Below are 19,322 nucleotides of genomic sequence, written 5' to 3' on the forward strand. Positions count from 1 at the left end.
TGTTTTTATTTTATGTATAATGACTTTGTCATATTCAGTAATTTTTTGCATAAACCATGGTGACAAAGATTTTCTCCTGTTCTTTAGCATGGCTGTATGACAAACTTTTGGAGTGTTAGGCAGACCACATAAGGGCTGGTAGGGGGAGCATAGCATGGCTTGGTGAGAACTGGCCAGGGAGTACAGGTGAGTTGTGTGGGGCTTACCAAGGGAATTGGTATATCACTGCCCCCAGGAAGTCTTTGGGGTGCTAGTTTACACATTAAGAAAGCTGCGGGAAAGCCATTTTCAGGCTGAGTTTGTCGATGCCGTAGGTTTGCTGAGGGACTACATGTTCTGGGCACATGACTGAGCAGAGTTCTCCTGGATGTCCTCACACCCATAGCACTGACCTACTCTGCAGCAGCTGGAAACCATAAGAGAGCCTCTTTCTCATGCAGCATCTCTTCAGTGCCCTCTATCAAGAACACTTAACAGTTTCACATTTATTTTGAAGGAGAAATGCTCATTCAAATTCAGTCTGTTACTACACATGAGATGTCAAATATTTAAATTTTTTTTTAACATTTATTCGTTTTTTGATAGAGACAGAGCGTGAGTGGGGGAGGGGTAGAGAGAGAGGGAGATACAAAATCTGAAGCAGGCTCCAGACCCTGAACTGACAGCACAGAGCCCGATGCGGGGCTCGAACTCATGGACCGTGAGATCATGACCTGAGCTGAAGTCAGACACTTAACCGACTGAGCCAGCCGGGCTCCCCAAGATATCAAATATTTACATTAATAGGCCATCCTTTGAGGCTTGAAATTGTATGTTATAAATATACCACTCCTCCAACCTAGATCTTATTTTTTTTTAACGTTTATTTTTGAGAGAAAAAAGCATGAGTGGGGGAGGAGCAGAAGGAGAGGCAGAGAGAATCCCAAGCAGGCTGCACACTGTCAGTGTGGAGCCTAATGCTGGGCTCGAACCCACAAACCATGAGATCATGACTTGAGCCAAAGTCAAATGTTTAACTGTCTGAGCCACCCAGACACCCCTCCAACCTAGATCTTATTAAGTGGAAAATTGAGTCACTCGATATTGTCCCTGAGATGAAACTTCCAGAGTACCCTAAGTAGAAATTACTCTACATTTTTGTCAGTTCACCTCCATGGCACACCCAAGAAAATGAGAGTGTCTCTTTAACTTATTATGGATTAATTATCCTACATTCTTTTGTAGGAGCTCATTTTTACCTTTCTAAACTTGAAGAATAGCTTTAACATTATGCTTTAAAATCTAAACTTCTTCTTATTACAGTATTGTTTTTTTAAATAACATATATGATGGTTTGTACATAAACCAAGTTATTTAGGACTTCAGATAATCTGTAACTATTACTGTATGTAAATTAAAATTTTTCTTAATGACTATTTATATCACAGCTTATAAAAAGGGTTCCTATTCAGTTGGATTCATCAGTACCTTTCTGAGGGTGCCCTGGTCATGCTTTATTGATGGATACATATATTAAATATCAGTCCTGCTTACGTGTACAAAATATACTTAATTTGGTTGATAAGTACCTGGAGATAGATAAAAATTTGATCCTTGTGCAGGTTTTCTTTAGACTTAAGTGAGAGATACACTTTCTTCCTTGGCTGTATATTGACTCTTTGGCAATAAGCTTTCTAGTATGTACCTGCCATAAGAAAACAATTTATATAAACCTGTATTATAGCAGTGGAGGATCATTAGATGACCTTTTATTGCAACAATAACAAATTGTTACTGAAAATAATTAGTATTTTCCCAACAATCTGTTTACAGGTTCTCTTTAACTTTTTTTTTTTCTCAAATTCTTGACTTTTATTGTCAAGAACACATACAGTCAATTCTAGTATTCTTTGTAGTTGACTCAAAGCAGATGTTTCCATTTTATTTAAAGTTGTCATTTTCTACAGTTCCCAATTTGTTTATCTAGTATTTTTGTTGATGATTTTTCTAATATTTCTTTATAAGTCAGGTATTCTTAATTCAGCTTATTAGTCTAATAGTAGTGTAAGTAGTAGAGATACAGTAAAACCTTTGTTTACAAGCATAATTCATTCTGGAAACATGCTTGTAATCTAAAGCACTTGTATATCGATGTGAATTATAAGAACCATTGGCTCAGTGGTGATCATTTGACATTCGACGTCACATACCACTCCTGTTGCAAGCCATCGCTCATTTATCAAGTTAAAATTTATTAGAAATGTTTGCTTGTCTTGTGGAACACTTGTAGAACAAGTTACTTGCAATCCAAGGTTTTATGGTAATTTCATTTGGGGTGCCTGGCTGGCTCAGTCAACCGAGCATGCAATCAAGAGATCTCAGGGTTGTGAGTTTGAGCCCTGCATTGGATGTAGAGATTACTTAAAAATAGAAAATCTTAAAAAAAATTTTTTTTCATTTAAAAGTATTTTGTATTTGTCTTGGGAATAAATATACTTCAAAAAAATTATTAAAGGGTGCCTGGGTGACTCAGTTGGTTAAGCGTGACATCAGCTCAGGTCATGATCTCGCAGTTAGGGAGTTTGAGCCCTGCGTTGGGCTCTGTGCTGACAGCTCAGAGCCTGGAGCCTGCTTTAGATTCTGTGTCTCCCTCTCTCTCTGCCCTTTCCCCCATCCCCTCAAAAATAAACATTAAAAAAAATAAAAAATAAAAAAACATTAAGTAGTACCCTGGTTACAAAAAACACAATTCATGTAACTTTTTCTGTTTCAGAAACCTTTTTCCAAAAAGGACAAAGGAACTCAAATCAGTTGTCCATAGTGCTCCTGGTTGGAAATTATTTGGTAAAGTCCCTCCCAGAGAGAATCTTCAGAAAACTTCCAAAATCATTCAACAGGTAAGTACTAATATTGCCATGTGGTTTGTCTTAGCTTTTGAAGTATTTTTTTCTTGATAATCATATTACACTTTCATTCATATTTTCCTACATATAAAATTTGAGGATTATTGGCTATTTGTAGTAACCTTAAATCTTTTTACAAAACATGCACATATTTTTAGTTATGTTTTATGGTACAGTGATTTTTTTTTCCTACTTATTCCTTGGATAGCTTTTTGGTTTTTTGTTTTGTTTTTCTTCTTAGCTAAGCACTCTTACCACATATTCTGACTTCTAATTGAACATTGTGGTGTTTGCCAGTGGCACAGATTTTATGGATATAGGGAGATGTCAATTGATAAAACCATAGAAAGCAAAAACTGAGTAGATTTTGAGGTTGAACTTTGTCTTTGGTCACTTTTCTGGTGTTCTACCTAACCCAACGACTTTGTGAAATAAGTGGGTGTGTAATCTGTTTCTAGTAACTTAGGAGCCAGTTCTTCTAATAGCTGTACTAATATCCATATTCTGAAGTTCTTAAGAATTTCAGATCTCAGGCTTCTGGGTGGCTCAGTCACTTAAGCATCCAACTCTTGATCTCAGCTCAGGTCTTGACCTCAGGGTGGTAAGTTCAAACCTGGTGTTGGGCTTCACGCTGGCCATGAAGCCTACTTAAAAAAAAAAAAAAAAAAAAAAAAAAAGAATTTCAGATCTAATTTGTCTCCTGAACTAGTGTTTCATTAGTATTAGGAGATCAGTGAGGCTGGAAAGCAGTGAGACTAGATCAGTTGCAGACATTTTTAAGTTCCTAGAAGTTGTTGCTCAGAAGACGATATGTACGTAATACATTTCCTGTTTCCTCTTTCAGATTCAACACAACAAGTATGTATAAAAATTATTACATTAAGACAACAATCATCATTCAAATTGGAAAAAATATCTTCCATTAAGGATTTAATAGTATTCCTTTTATTGCTCAAAGAAAAACTGGTTTCCCAAGTAATATAAGAAAATAATTTTTAGATCTTTACAAACATTTGTTATAGTTAATTTTATTTACAGTTAAAATACTGACTAGTTTATATAGCTGCTGGGACTTGAAACTGTAGTTTGTGTTTTCCAAGCTGTGAGCCCAAGCACCCCATGTGCTGCAGCTTAGGCACAGCGAAACTGTGGCTGACTCCGTGATTACTCTACATCTGTTGAATACAGTGCAGACTGTTAGCTTGAGATTGTACACAGTTTCAACATTAAATGGCATCATATCTTTGTGAATCTGGTTTTTCTAAGACTGCTGTAATGAAAATCAGATACTGGGCAAAAATCAGTGTTTAACAGGAAATGAGCGTGATCATGTCCAATCTGATTTCAAAGTTTCTGAAATGATACAGTGCACAACAAGCATACATTTCCAATTAGTAATTAATTGTGGTTATTTAAGAATGAAAACCTTTTTTCCTTTAATTTATGTGTGTTGTGTTTTCAAATGGCTACAAAGTGTTAGGACATAAATCCTTATTAAATTGTTAGACATACCTAGAATGATTTAAGTATTTCTGTTGGTTTAGGGGGAGCCATGAAAAAATTAATGGTACGCTAAGAGCACTGTTAACCAAGAAAGTTTGGAAATCTTTGCTGTCTCGACATCTTAAATTTTAACTTTTTGTAAAGTCTGAAAGTAACTTCTCTTGTCTAGAGTTTTCCAGAAGACCAAGTTCGCCCTCTAGAGGCAAAACAGTGGTCTTGCTATTGAAGGTTTGTATTTTTGACTTTATGGTAGTTTACCTTAAATATGCATGTGCATACTTTTATCTTCATGTACGCAAACATTCTGCGATAGGTCTCTAAATAAATTACTGGTTGGATAATTATCTGTTTACTTATATGTTGTATACTTTTAATCAGCTATTTTCATTTTGGAAAGCTAAGGTGTCATATTCTGTCTTTTTCATATATATTCTGTGAAAATTTGATGAGTGGTTAGGAAAAGAACAACTTTTCATATGGGAAGAGGGAGTGGAGTTGAAATGCAGTTGCTCTCCTCTCTAGTCCTTTGTCTGGCTTTTTACAGATGCTAGCTGCTCCTTTTAACTTTTGACCTTTTCAGCGATGAGTAGGTACTATTGTGTATTTGGGTACCTTTTTAATGGTTGGTGGTTTTCTGGGAGGTATGGTGGGTCATGAAGTCTTTGTTCTTCATAATAAGAAAAATATGTGTCCACCCTCAAAATATGTGTCTCCCATGTGATTGAACCTGTTTCTGCCTCTCCCTTTTTGCTTTCTCTTTCTCTCTTTCTCTGTATGTCCTTTACTCCCCATCTGTCTGAGTTTGCTGTCCTCTTCCCTGCAGTTGTCGTTTTCAAGGTGGGCATGAATTTCTTTATTGGTAACAGCACATTTATAACTTTGTGTCTCTGTTCCTGCTTGAAAACGTGTTTTCTCAGCCGTGACTTTTAAACTCTGTAAAACATGAATATAAAAATATATTTGAGACCCTTTACCATGTACTCCTTTTGAATGGATATTATATGTTTGGAGCCAGAAATCAAAAATGAACATATCAGTAAAGCCATGAAGAATGTTAGGACACATCTTTCATGTTTTAAGGTAGGGCCTTATGCTATTCAGGCTGTAGAAAATGAAGGTAGCTAGTAATTGCAGTGTAAAAGTGCCTGAAAAAGTGAGTCAATGCTAAAAATTCAAAGGAAAAATACATTCCTTTGGGCTTTTTAAGCATTCCTTACTTGCTTTTTGAATGTGGCAAAATAGTAAGATTTATTGGGAGATTAAAATAGTAGTATTTCATAGTATATATATATATTTTAAAGCAGATATTCAGAAGGGAGTTGCTGTATTCTTGAGTATGAATGTTATTGGGCCAGAATTTTCTTTCTGGTAGAAAGACATCTATAAGATTATAAAGAAACTATATAGAAAAAGTAAAGGTTTGATTTGCAAACTTTTTTTCTTCCTTAATAATTACACATGATTGCATTCTTTATAAAACATAAATCATTATAGGGAGATATGTTTCATTTCACTTTCCCTTCACATTTTTAGGCCTTTTAAAATTCTTTTTTTGTATGGAAGCACATAAAATTATTTTTGTGTGTATATATTTATATATATATATATGGTGTTATATATATTTTTATAACTCATTTCAAGAATAGAATGTCACTATATATATAATTTTTTTTGCCTTATTTAACTTCATATGTTTTGCACCTACAGCTTTTCAGAGATACATGAACTTCATAAGTGAAAGATATTTGTAGATTAAGTATTTTTTTAAAATTTTATTCTTCTAGTAAATTTATTAAAGGTCTGATCAATTTTAGTGCTTTTCCTTTAACATAAAGCAACATAAAAATCATTTTAGGATACTAGCAAAGTCAAACTGACCCAAGTTTGGCATTTAACTTGAATCAATTCCCAAATCACATGAATATTCATAATATTATTTTATGAGGATTATCACATGTGTTCTCTTGTAGGTGTGAAATTCCTGCTTGTGGCCTTTTGAACCTGTTGGTGAGCCATGTTAAAAATTGCATCTATTAATTATAAATAGTATTTCAGTTATATTGTGATTCAATTGACCTGTTTTTGGTTTTCCTAAATTAATAGGCCAAAGTTGGAATATAGCTACATAGCTTGTCTTATGACCTCCAAACTGCAAGTAAGAATGATTACAAATGAGCCATGTTATGTATAATTGTAACATGATTGCATAGTAGATTGAATATACCCCATTTATGTCAAACTGACAGTATTTTAGTAGAAAGTGACCTTTTGTTGCTAGACACTTTTATATTGGCATCTTTAAGGAGAAAATAAGATTGTAGTATTTAGATGATGATTCTAGTTTTTCATCACTCATGTCTTTTTCTGAGTGAAGTTTTAGTTGGATGGTTGAATCACTTTTATATAACTTTTGACAGGTCAAGGAGAAAGGTTTTAAGACACTAACGAATTTCTTAATCTGAGCATCTGAAAGTCTAAAAGAATAGGTTACTCTCCTCAGTTCAACCTTTGCCTTTGAAATGTTTTACTGCAGGAACAATAAAATTATGGAAAGGACTAGAATATGTGAGCTTTGTGAGCAGTACTTAAATATATAACATTGTGAAAGTGTTAGAGCTTAATATTCTGGTTAATAATTTTATTGGTGTGTATAGCATTAGAATATTTGAAAACAATTTGTTGGCTTTAATTATGCTTAAACATAGATACCTTTGGTGTATAATTTGAGTAGTTCATAAAGTACCTATCTCCTTTGTGGTTAAATTGTAGAGGAACTGGACTATATGCAGAATTTATTTTTGAAAAATCCTTAAAATTGTTATACCCTTGTGTTTTATTTTCACCTTTATTTATCTAATGTAATGTCACCTTGAGAAGGTAGTGAATAACTACCTTTCCAGCTGCATGTATTCTTTATTTTATAGTTAATGATAAATTATTAGGTCTTTTTTATGTGTGAATAAATTGATTTTATAAAAGCTAATTTGTATGGTCTGAAAATTGAGAGAGGAATTCATAATAGCTCAGCCTCTGCTTCTTGGAGAGGAGAAAAGCATAAGCCCTAAGAGAGAAGCTTATGTTGGTTAAAGAAAATTAAAAGAATAAAAGCAGTAAGTTCTCACAAATTGAATAGGGTAGGATTTGGGGAAAAATTTTTTTCTATTATCAGAGAAATAGACTTGGGAAGAGGTTACAGTCTGTAAATACTGACTACCTGTTATTTGATTCCGTAAATACAGTTTGAATATCAAAGTTATATTAAAAGTTATACTCATTCTGTCTTTATGTCAGAATTGTATATTATGTTAGGCATCAAATTAGACTAAACAAAATTGTGCTAATAACTACCAAAATAAAGTTTACTGAGGCATTCCTGTATGCAAAAGGGCAATGAAATATATTACCCCAAGGTTTCATTTAAGCTTGAATTATGGGGCAGATTTTATTTCTGCTAATTCACAGCTTCTGGAATAAAATTTAGAATCAGCAAAAGCATCATAATTGGCTTTATCCTCTTTACTCCATGCATGATGGTTTCCCTAGCTCTTGGATCTAGTTGTTGTGTGAGAGAGCCTCTTTATCTTGGGTACACATGTAGAGATGTCCACATGGGGAGTTACTTCCATTTCTAAAGTATTGTTTTGGCTGTCTATAAACTGTTCACAGCATACTGAAACATGAGGGTTTATTTGGCGATGCAGTTTTAACATTAACTCCTTTAGGAGAGGTGTTCTCACTGTCTACTGAAACTCAAAGTCAAGTCAGTTTATGTGTCAGGCTGTTTTGGTTTTCATGTTGTCTTTGGAAGAGAAGCTCCTATTTTATTCTTTCTTCTCCCCAGTTCCAGTATTTTTCTTCTTTAAGAAGCTATTCAGAGACTCCTGCCACCCTCCCTTTGAACCCATAGTCTGATCTTTTCTCACATTTCCATCCTAGTACACCTTCCTTCTGGTAGAACCCTTTAGCTACAGAGCCCAAGGCATTAGAGTGTGGCAGAATACCATTCTGCTGCCAGCTCTCACCATGTGACTTCATGTTAGCAAACTCTAAGCATTTTCTCTAGCAGAAATTGAAGAACAAAATTCTTGAACTGATTCTAGATTCTTCTCTAAAATTGGCTTTTATTTCAATACATATATAATTTATTTGACTTACATTGACTGTGTATAATACAATAGGTATGGTTCAGGCTCTTGGGATAGAAGTAAATATGAGTCCTAGCCTTTAAATTATTCCAGTATAACTGTGGGGGCGGGGGGAAGCAAAGCTTCCTCTGTAATTTTAATGATGTTGAGTGCTGTAGTAGAGTTGTGAACAAAGTATGAAGAGTATATATGGAAGAGTAATTAATTTTGCTCAGGGATGACCTAGGAATTGTGTTCTGAAGTGTAGTAGGTAGACAAGATGGGGAAAGCCATTCCAGAAAGAGGAAATTGAATGAGCAAGCAGGAATGCACAAGACTTGTTAATAGGCTAGTATATCCAGGATATAGGGTAGATTGTGAAAGGTCATTAGCTACCAGATTAGAGAGTTGGGTTTTATCCAAAATAATTTTAAATAAGGTACTGAGACATCAAACTCATACATTAGGAAAGTAATTCTGGAGGCATTATAGAAGCTAAATTAGAAAAGAGTGAGTTGGCAAACAAGGGCTTTAAGATTTATTTTAATAGTCTATGATTCTGGTTCCTAAATACAGTGGATTACCTAGAGAATGTACCAAGAATATAGCCCCATACATTGAGTTCCTAATGTCAGATTTGTGTTTTTCATTTCTTGTGTTTCTGGTTGGTTCTTTTTCAAATCTGCTATATCACTTTTTACAGTTTACAGTTCCCTGCTGAAATTTCAAGCTTGGCCTTTATCTCCTTAAACATAGTAAGTATAGTTGTTTCATAGCCTGTGTCTGATAACTCCAGTGTCTGGAAATTCTATAGGTCTGTTTGTATTGAAAATCATTTCTGCTAGTTTTTGTTAGATGCTGTTTTATCTCTGTGTGTGCCTAGTTACCTTTGCTTGGGTCCTGGATATAATATTTGAAACACTGTATGTAAAAAAACAATTTGAAGGCTAAGGTGGTATCATCCTTGAGAGATTTGAATTTATGTCTCTCAAGTACCTGATGGCACTAGCTATTTAGTTTTTTCATTCATCAAGATGAGGCAGAGTTCTGATCCAGTCTGTTTTGGACATTTTTCTTACTGAGTTGAAAAAGTTTTTTGATTGTTAAACCAACTTATTCCTGAGATAAACTCCCAATTAGCCACAGTTGTTACCCATTTGGTGTATTGCTGGATTTGGTTTACATATGTATTTCTTAAATTGATAAACTACTTTTTGAATAGTTTTGGATTCATAGCAAAATTGAGCAGAAAGTACAGAGAGTTCCTATATATGTCCTGTCCAGACACATGCACAACCTCTCCCTCTGTTGACATCCTGTACCACAGTGTGGTACATTTGTTACATTCAGTGACTCTACACTGACCCATCATAATCACCCAAAGTTATAGTTTACATTAGGGTGTACTCTTGGTGTTGTATGTTCTATGGGTTTTGACAGATGTATAATGACATTATAGTAGCATATGGAATATTTTCACTGCCCTAAATCCTCTCTGCTCTGCCTGTTCGTCCTAACCAGCACCCCAACCCCTTGGCAACCAGTTATCTTTTTATTGTCTCCATAGTTTTTCCTTTTCCAGAATGTCGTATGATTGGCATCATTCAGTATGCAGCCTTTTCAGTTTGGCTTCTGTCACTTAGCAAAATGCATTTTAGTTTCCTTCATGTCTTTTCATTGCTCAGTAGCTCATTTCTTTTTAGTGCTGAATAATACTCAGTTGTGTGCATGTGCCATAGTTCATTTATCTATTGTCTGGATGTACCATAGTTCGTTTACTTACTGAAGGACATTTGGGTTGCTCCCAAGTTTTGGCAATAATGAATAAAGCTGCTGTAAAACATCCATGAGCAGGTTTTTTTTTTCTTTTTTTTTTCTTTTTTTTAATGGGTATAAGTTTTCATTTGATTTGGGTAAATGCCAAGGATTCCGATTGCTGGATCAATATGGTAAGAGTTATGTTTAGTTTTGTAATAAACAGCCAAACTGTCTCCCAAAGTGGTTATACCATTTCGCATTCCCATCAGCAGTGAGTAAGAGTTCCTTTTGCTCCACATCCTCACCAGCATTTGGTGTTGTCGGTGTTTTGGATTTTGACCATTCTAGTAGGTGTGCGGTGGTATCTTACTGTTATTTTAACTTGCAGTGCTCTAGTAGCATATGAGATGGAACATCTTTTCTTATGTTTACTTGTTATCTGTATATCTTCTTTAGTGAGGTATTTCTTGAGATCTTTTGCCATTTTTTAATTTGGTTGTTCATTTTATGACAATAAGAACAACTCAATAGACAAATTTTAAGAGTTTTTTGTTTATTTTGGCTAAATATGCTGTTCTTTATCAGAGGTATCTTTTGCAAGCATTTCCTGCCAGTTTGTGGCTTGTCTTCTCATTCTCTTACATCATCTTTTACAGAGCAAAAGTTTTTCATTTTAATAAAGCTTGCTTCTCAATGATTTCTTTCATGGATTGTGCTTTTGGTGTTATAGCAAAATAAAATCATTACCATGACTAAAGTCATTTACATTTTCTTCTGCCTTCTAGGGAGTTTTATAACTTTTTGTTTTACATTTATGTCAAGTTACTTTTTGTGAATAGTGGAAGGTCTGTGTCGAGATTCATTTTTTTGCATGTGGATATCCGGTTATTCACTGTTTGTTAAGAAGACTTTGTTTGATTGTGTTGCCTTTGCTCCTTTATCAAAGATTAGCCAACTATTTTTGTGGGACAATTTCTAGACTGTTTCTTCTGTCTCATTGATCTGTCTCTGTCAATACCACACTATCTTGATTATTGTCGCTTTCTTATAAGTCTTGAAGGCAGGTAGTATGAGTCTTCCAATTTTTATTCTTCTTCAGTACTGAGTTTGCGATTCTGGGTCTTTTGCCTCTACATATAAACTTCAGAGTCACTTTGTTAATATCCACAAAATAACTTGCCAGGGGTTTGAGTGAGATTGTGTTCAATCTGTAAATTTGGGAAGAATTGACATCTTGGCAATACTGACTCTTCCTAACTATAAATAAACATGGCATATCTCCCCATTTACTTAGTTCTTCTTTGATATCTTTCATCAGAGTTTTGTAATTTTCCCCATGTACATCTTGTACATATTTTATTAGATTTATACCTAAGTATTTCATTTCCTTGGATACTAATGTGTTAATGTGTTTTAATTTTTAAATTCCATTTTTTTATTGCTAGAACATAGGGAAGCAATTGACTTTCATTGTATCCTACAACCTTGCTATAATCTCTTGTTCTAGGCATTCTCTATTCTTTCAGATTTTCTACAGTAATGATCTTTTAAAAATTTCGTTAGTGGTTTCCCTAGAGTTTGCAATATGATCTTATTTCCTGCTAGTCCAAGTTCATTTTCAAGGAACACATACTATTTCACAAATAGTGCCAAGTACTTTATCATATAATCAAATCCCTCCCTTCCATCCTTTGTATCCTTGCTGTAATTCATTTCATTTATATGTGAGCATATATGCTTAAAGATGTATGTGTATATACACACACAAATATACATATTTATAAATACAGATGTAATTGGATATGTCATTATTTTGAACAAGCTGTTATCTGTTAGATCAGTTAAGAATAATAAAAATAATAAATTTTTATAGTATTTTTTAATGTTTATTTTTAAGAGAGAGAGACACACAGAGCACAATCGGGGGAGTGGCAGTGAGAGAGGAAGACACAGAATCCGAAGCAGGCTCCAGGCTCTGAGCTGTCAGCACAGAGCCCAACGTGGGGCTCGAACCCGTCAACCATGAGATTAGAACCTGAGCCAAAGTCAAATGCTTAACCGACTGAGCCATCCAGACACCCTTAAAAATAATAATTTTTATTTTACCATTATATATTCCTTCCTGATGCTCTTCCTTTCTTTGTATACAAACAAGTTTCTGATCTATATCATTTTCCTCCTCTCTAAAGAGCATCTTTTAACATTTCTTGCAAGACAGAGCTTATTGATAACAAGTTCCTTTAATTTTTGTTTGAAAAAGTCTTTATGTCTCTATTTCTTTAATTTCCTTTTGAAAGATCATTTAGCAGAATACAAAATTTAGGTCGTTGCATTTTTTGTTCCAACACTTTAAATATTTCTTTCTTCTTGCATGATTTCTAAGAAGTTGAATATAATTCTTTCCTTCTTTATAGGGAAAGAGGCTCCCCCCCACCCCCCCAGTGATTCTTTCAAGATTTTTTCTTTATGTTTGGTTTTCTGTTGTTTAAATATGATCTGCCTATGTATAGTTTCTTAGGCATTTATTCTGCTTGGTGATCTGTAGTTTGGTGTTGACATTAATTTGGGGAAATTCCTAGTTATCATTGTTTCAAATATTGCTTCTCCTTTTTTCTCTTCTCTCTTCTTTTGATATTCCCATTATACATATATTATATACCTTTTGTAGTTGTTCTGTAGTCCTTGGATATTCTGTTGAGTTTGTTTTTTCCAGTCTTTGTTTTTTTGTTTTTGTTTTTGTTTTTTGGTCAGTTTTGGAGGTTTCTATTAAGATATCCTCAGGCCCCGGGGCATTTGGGTGGCTCAGTCGGTTGAGCATCCAACTTTGGCTCAGGTCATGATTTCATGGTTTGTGAGTTCAAGCTCTGTATCAGGCTCTGTGCTGACAACTCAGAGCATGGAGCTTGCTTGCTTCAGATAATGTGTCTCCCTCTCTCTCTGTCCCTCCCCTGCTTGTGCTCTATCTCTCTCTCTCTCAAAAATAAATAAACATAAAAAGCAAAATCTTCAAGCCCAGAGATTCTTTCCTCAGCTGAGTCCCATCCACTTATCAGCCTATTTAAAGCATTCTTCATTTCTGTTGTAGGGCTTTAAAAAATGTTTTTATCTCTAGCATTTCTTTTTCATTCTTTCTTAGAGTTTCCACTTCTCTTACATTGCCCATCTGTACTTGCATGTTGTCTACTTTTTTTCATTAATATCTTTACCATATTAATCATAGTATTTAAAAAGTCTTTGCCTACTGCCTCCAACATTCCTGCTATATCTGACTCTGGTTCTGATGCTGCTTCAGCTTCTTTAAATTGTTTTTTTTTGCCTTTTATTTTGCCTCATAATTTTTTGTTGCACAGTGGACACAATGTTCTAAGTAAAAGGAACTGTAGTAAATAGACCTTTAGTAACGTAATAGTAATATGGTTTGGGGAGGGAAAGTTCTATACTCTTAAGATTAATTAGTAGTCTTCTGGTGATCTGGTGTGTTTTTGGATTGTGAACTTGACCAGTACGTCTTAGTATCTGTCCCTGCTTAGTATCTGTCCCTGGTGAGAGAGGATGGCCAGAGTGGGCTGGAGTTGGGTGTTTCCTTTCCCTTAGGTAAGTTAGGCTGTGGTAAGATAGTTTCTCCTGAAAACAGGCCTTGTTAAGGAAAACAGATGCTCTAGAGTATTTCAGAATAGTTCCTTTTCCCTGCTATCTGCTAGAAGCCTGAGGGCATTTTTCTCTGATATTGACAGTGAGGACTTGGTAGAGTTCCTTTAGAGGTAAAACTCACAAAAAGTATGTGAGATTGGGTCCTCTTGGAGTTTTAGTTCTTGCCCTGTCCACATTGAGCTTCCAGGAATTTTTCAATGACAGAATTATAGTTCATGTTTTCCAACTCTGGCATTTGTTCCCACAGAGGGTTTTGCTCATGGTTTTCTGTCACGTTTCTGTATATCCACCTATCTGTCTCCATATTTTGGTCACACTTTGCCCTGTGACCTGACTTCTCTGATGGCTCTAAGAAAAATCAATAATTTTTTTAGTTTGTTTGACTTCTTTATTTTTAGAATGGAGTGGCAGCTTCTAAGCCTCTTACATGCTGGACCAGAAACCACAAGTCAATTTGCTAATATTTTGTTATGGATTTTCATTTGAGATACTGGTCTATAATTTTTTTTTTTTTATGTTTATTTTTGAGAGAGAGAGACAGACAGAGCTGAAGTGGGGAAGGGGCAGAGAGAGAGAGACCTAGAATTCGAAGCGGGCTCCAGGCTCTGTGCTGTCAGTACAGAACTGATGTGGGGCTCCAACCCACGAGCTGCAAGATCATGACCTGAGCTGAAGTCAGATGTTTAACCAACTGAGCCCCCCCAGGTGCTCCTGTAATTTTCTTTTAACACCTTTGTTTGAATTTGGTTTTGGGATAATGCTGGCCATCATTGAATGCGTTGAGAATGATTTTCCCCCCTATTATGAAAGAATTTGTGCAGAACTGATGTTATTTCTTCCTTAAATGTTTGATAGAATTTGCTAGTGAAATTATCAAAGGCAAAGTTGCTCAACCTCAGTGCTATCGACATTTTAGGCCTTGTAATTGTTCTGGGGACTTCCCTCTGTAATGTAGGATATTTACCACCATTCCAGCCTCTACCCACTAGATGCCAGTAGCCACACTCCACCGCCCCTCCCAAGTCGTGGCAACCAGAAGTGTCTAAATGTTGCCAGTGTTTGCTGGGGGCCAGAGTCGACTCTAGTTGAGAACCACTGACATAAACCAAACATGAAGGTTTGTTGTTGTTGAATAAATTTTTAGATACAAATTTATAGGGGCACCTGGGTGGCTCAGTCAGTTAAGTGGCCCATTCTTGATTTTGGCTCAGGTCATGATCTCATGGTTCATGAGAATGAGCCCCATTTTGGGCAGGCTTCACGCTGACAGAGCCTACTGGGATTCTCTCTCCCTCTCTCTCTGCCCCACTGCTGCTCATGCACGCATGTACACTCTCTAAATAAATAAACTTAAAATATATATATGTATATATAAATTTTAATTGGTATAGGGCTATGAAGTTTTTCCTTTTGAATCAGTTTTGGTGCATGTCTTTCAAGAGATTTTTACATTTCATCTGTTGTTGAATTTGTTGGAATAAAATTGTTCATATTATTCTCTTATCCTTTTAATGTTTACTGGATATGTGATATGAATATGAATAGAGATTCTCTCTCTTACATTTCTGATTTTTGTAGTTTGTGTCTTCTCTTTTTTCTTGACTGGTTTTACCAGAAGTTTATCAATTGCGTGGATTTTTTTTTTTTTTTTTTTTTTTAGTTTATTTATTTTGAGACAGAGACAGCACAAGCTGGGGAGAGGCAGAGAGAGAGGAAGAGAGAGAATCCCAAGCAGGCTTTGCACTGCCAGCACAGAGTTTAATGTGGGGCTCAAACTCATGAAACTGTGAGATCATGACCTAAGTTGAAACAAAGAGTTGGACGCTAAACCGACTGAGCCACCACCCAGGCTCTCCAATTGTACTGATTTTTTAAAAAAATGTATATTTATTTATTTTGAGAGAGAGAGGAAGAGAGAGAGAATGAGGGAGGACAGAGAGAGCTATTTAAAATAAAGTTATTTACTTTAAAAAATCAGCAATGAGGCACCTGGGTGGCTCGGTGGAGTGTCTGACTCTTGATTTTGGCTCATATCATGATCTCAGGGTCGTGGGGTCCAGCCCCTCATTGGGCTGCACATTGGGCTGCACGCTGAGCCTTAGAATCTGCTTCAGATTCCCTCTGTCTCCCTCTGCCCCCTCCCCGGCTCCCCGCTCATACATGCTCTAAAATAAAAGAAAATAAATACCTTTAGTTTCATAGATTTTTACCTCTTCTTTCTGTTTTTTATTTCATTTATTTCTGTTGTTCATTGTTTACTTTTTTGCTCTTGCTTTAGAGTTCTTTTTCTCTAGTTTTTTTAAGATGGATCATTGATTTTAGGGCTTTCATCCTTTTAATGTAAGTGTATGAAGCTATAAATTTTATTCTAGCCTTGCTTTAACTGTGTTCCACAGGTTTCATTATTTTCATTTTTCATTCCATTTAAAATGTTTTCTCTTTCTGTTATTTATTTTACTAATGATTATTTAGAAGTGTTTTTTTTAATTTTCAGGTTTTTCAGAATTTGCCAGAAAAGTGTCTATAAATGATTTTTAATTTAATTCCATTATGGTCATAAAATATACATTATGCAATTACAGTCCTTTTCAATTAGAGACTTGTTTTGTTTTGTTTTTTACTTTTTTCCCCCAATGTTTATTTTTGAGAGACAGAGTATGAGTGGGGGAGGGGCAGAGAAGGAGACACAGAATCCGAAGCAGACTCCAGGCTCTGAGCTGTCAGCACAGAGCCCGATGCGGCGCTTGAAACCGCAAACCATGAGATCATGACCTGAGCCGAAGTCGGACACTCAACCCGACTGAGCCACCTAGGCACACTGAGACTTGTTTTATGCCCAGGACATAGCTTGTCTTACTGAATATTCCTTGTGCACTTGAGAAGATTATGTATTCTGAAGACGCTGGGGGAGCATTCTATAAATGTCAGTTAGGTCATGTTGGAAGATAGCGTTGTTTGAGGGGCGCCTGGGTGGCTCAGTCGGTTAAGCACCCGACTTCAGCTCAGGTCATGATTTCGCTGTCTGTGAGTTCGAGCCCCGCGTCGGGCTCTGTGCCCACAGCTCAGAGCCTGGAGCCTGCTTCAGATTCTGTCTCCCTCTCTCTCTGACCCTCCCCCGTTCATGCTGTGTAGCTCTCTGTCTCAAAAATAAATAAACGTTAAAAAAAAAAAAAAAAAAAGATAGTGTTGAGTCCTGTATAATTTTGCTGATTTTGTTTGTTCTATGAATTACTGAGACAGTAGTAATAAAATCTCCACCATAATCTACTTCTCTGTTTCTCCTTTTGCTCCATGTGTTTTGAAGCTTTGTTTTTGTCTTCTTGATGAATCAACCTATTAAATATTTGTCTGACTTTGGCCACTGCAGCTTGCTTTCAGTTAGTGTTTGCATGATATTTGTTTTTCTATCCTTTTTCTTTTTATTGATCTTTATATTTAAAGTGGGTTTCTTATATAACATATATTTAAATCTTTTGTATACTGTCTGGTAAGTTTTGCTTTTTATAAATGAGTGTCATTTAATGTCGTTATCGATGTGACTCTTTTTTGAATTTACCATTTTGATATTTCTTTTCAAATTGTTCCATCTGGTCTTTGTTTCTTTTTTTCTTTTTTTCCTGCCTTCTTTTGGATTAAGTGAGTATTTTTAGTACTCCATTTTCTTTCCATTAGTTTGTTACATATACTTTTGTTTCAGATTTTCAGTGGTTGACTTGACAGTTCTCAAATGTTTTAATTTCACAACTCCTTTGGATTTGTAGTTATTAGTAAGACCTCAAAGACTTTTTACTTCAGGTGATTATCAGTTCTTATACCCAAAATTAAAACTGAAATGAAGTATTTATTCATTTAAAATAATGATAATAAAGTTATTACATGGTAGTGTAAGTAACATGGTAACTCTGTTTTACAAGTATGTTAAAACTAGTGGGAAGAGTGACATTATTTTACATTTTTTTCATATCTCTTCGAAGTCTGGTTTAATAAAGAAGGCTGGCTGCTTTCAATTTCTTGCTATATGTTATTTTAGATTACATCTGTGAAGGAATCTGGCTTCAAACAGATAATGAGACAGTGTTAAAAAACAAAATTCAGCCGATCTAATTGGCTTTATTTAAGTGATTTATGAATTGAATAGCATCCCATTCAGCAAGTAGAGGGGAACTCTGAGGAGTTGTATGAAAATGGAGGGTTTTTATAGGAAAGAGAGTAGTGGGTCAAGACGTTATTAGCAAAAGAAAAGAAAGGATTGTTGTAGGCCTGGTTGCCTTTCTTTAGGGAAGACCCCTTAAGGGGTCTTATCATGCGGATTACTTCATCTTCCTTTAGGGGAATGGTGAGGGCCCGTGTGACAGATTACCTCTCTGGTGCTGAGCAGAAAATTCCTGACCAATTATACTAAGCTTCTGGGGCAGGTGGAAACGGTAGTCAGGTTAGGTCAAGTCATTGAGTGGCCTAAGTGACTCCATTTTGGGCCTGTGGTTTTCTTTTTAACAACTGTAAAGGGAGGAGCGTTTTAATAGCCTTTTCAGATAATTGTGGATATTCTTTGGTACATTCAGACTCACCAAGTGGTAGTTTCTTAAAGGTAAGTTATATTGTGGAACCTGAAACTTTATAACTCTGTTACTTTAAAATCCATTGGTCTCTCTTGCACTTTGGATGTTTTTTCTCTGTGTGTGGTTTCATAATATCACACATTGATCATTTGGAAGATACTGGTTTATTATATTGCAGATCATTTCAATGTTGTAACATTTTCTTATACAGTTTTTAACAATTACAGTAATATCACCACCGATTTCATCTGAAAATTTTATTGGAAACTTGTCAAACAGATGGTGGCATTTACAGGTTTTGCAGAATTTTAGTTTGACTTGAAAGGTTGACTTATATTGTTGGCAATAATTACTTTCAGTTGCTTTCCTTGAAATCACTAGATCACTTTATCCTTTGTTTTAATAAACTTTTATGTCGGAATTGCTTTAGATTTATAGAAGGTTGAGAAGAAAGTACAGAGAATTCCTATACAGTCATTAATTTTTCATTAATGCTAATATTACTTGCATTATTCTGGACTTTTGTCAAAACTAAGAAACTAACATTGGTATACTGTTGTTAACTAAACTCCAGACTTCATTTGGATTTCACCAGTTTTTCTACTTATATCCTTTTACTGTTTCAGGATCCAATTCAGAATACTACATTGTATTTTGTTATAACGTTTCTATGCCTTTTGCCCTTTGACAGTTTCTCAATCTTTCCTTGTTTTTATGCCCTTGACGCTTTTGAGAAGGTCAGATATTTTCATGTATGTTGCTAAAAGAAAAACTCCACTATTTTTTCTCTACCCTCAGTATTTCTGACACCAACTGTGTAGGATTTTTCCCCTATTCTGACCAAT

General features: G+C 35.3%; 1 protein-coding gene across 10 annotated transcripts in view; it reads left to right on the forward strand.

Annotated features, from left to right (window-relative positions):
- The window catches only part of TBC1D12 (TBC1 domain family member 12), a 138,072-nt gene that overhangs the window by 55,373 nt on the left and 63,377 nt on the right, over window positions 1–19,322 (forward strand). For 6 of the 10 annotated variants that reach the window (XM_045040434.1, XM_045040431.1, XM_045040432.1 and 3 more), the window contains exon 2: window positions 2,753–2,876. The exons of 2 other annotated variants lie outside the window; for them this stretch is intronic. In XM_045040434.1, the coding sequence (XP_044896369.1) occupies window positions 2,753–2,876 (124 nt within the window). Of the gene's footprint in view, window positions 1–2,752; window positions 2,877–6,355; window positions 6,393–9,212; window positions 9,265–19,322 lie in introns of those variants that run through there. 2 more of the 10 variants (XM_045040436.1, XM_045040439.1) reach the window with 2 other exon arrangements.

Source organism: Felis catus, chromosome D2, assembly GCF_018350175.1.
Source record: "Felis catus isolate Fca126 chromosome D2, F.catus_Fca126_mat1.0, whole genome shotgun sequence".
Classification (NCBI taxonomy): Eukaryota; Metazoa; Chordata; class Mammalia; order Carnivora; family Felidae; genus Felis; species Felis catus.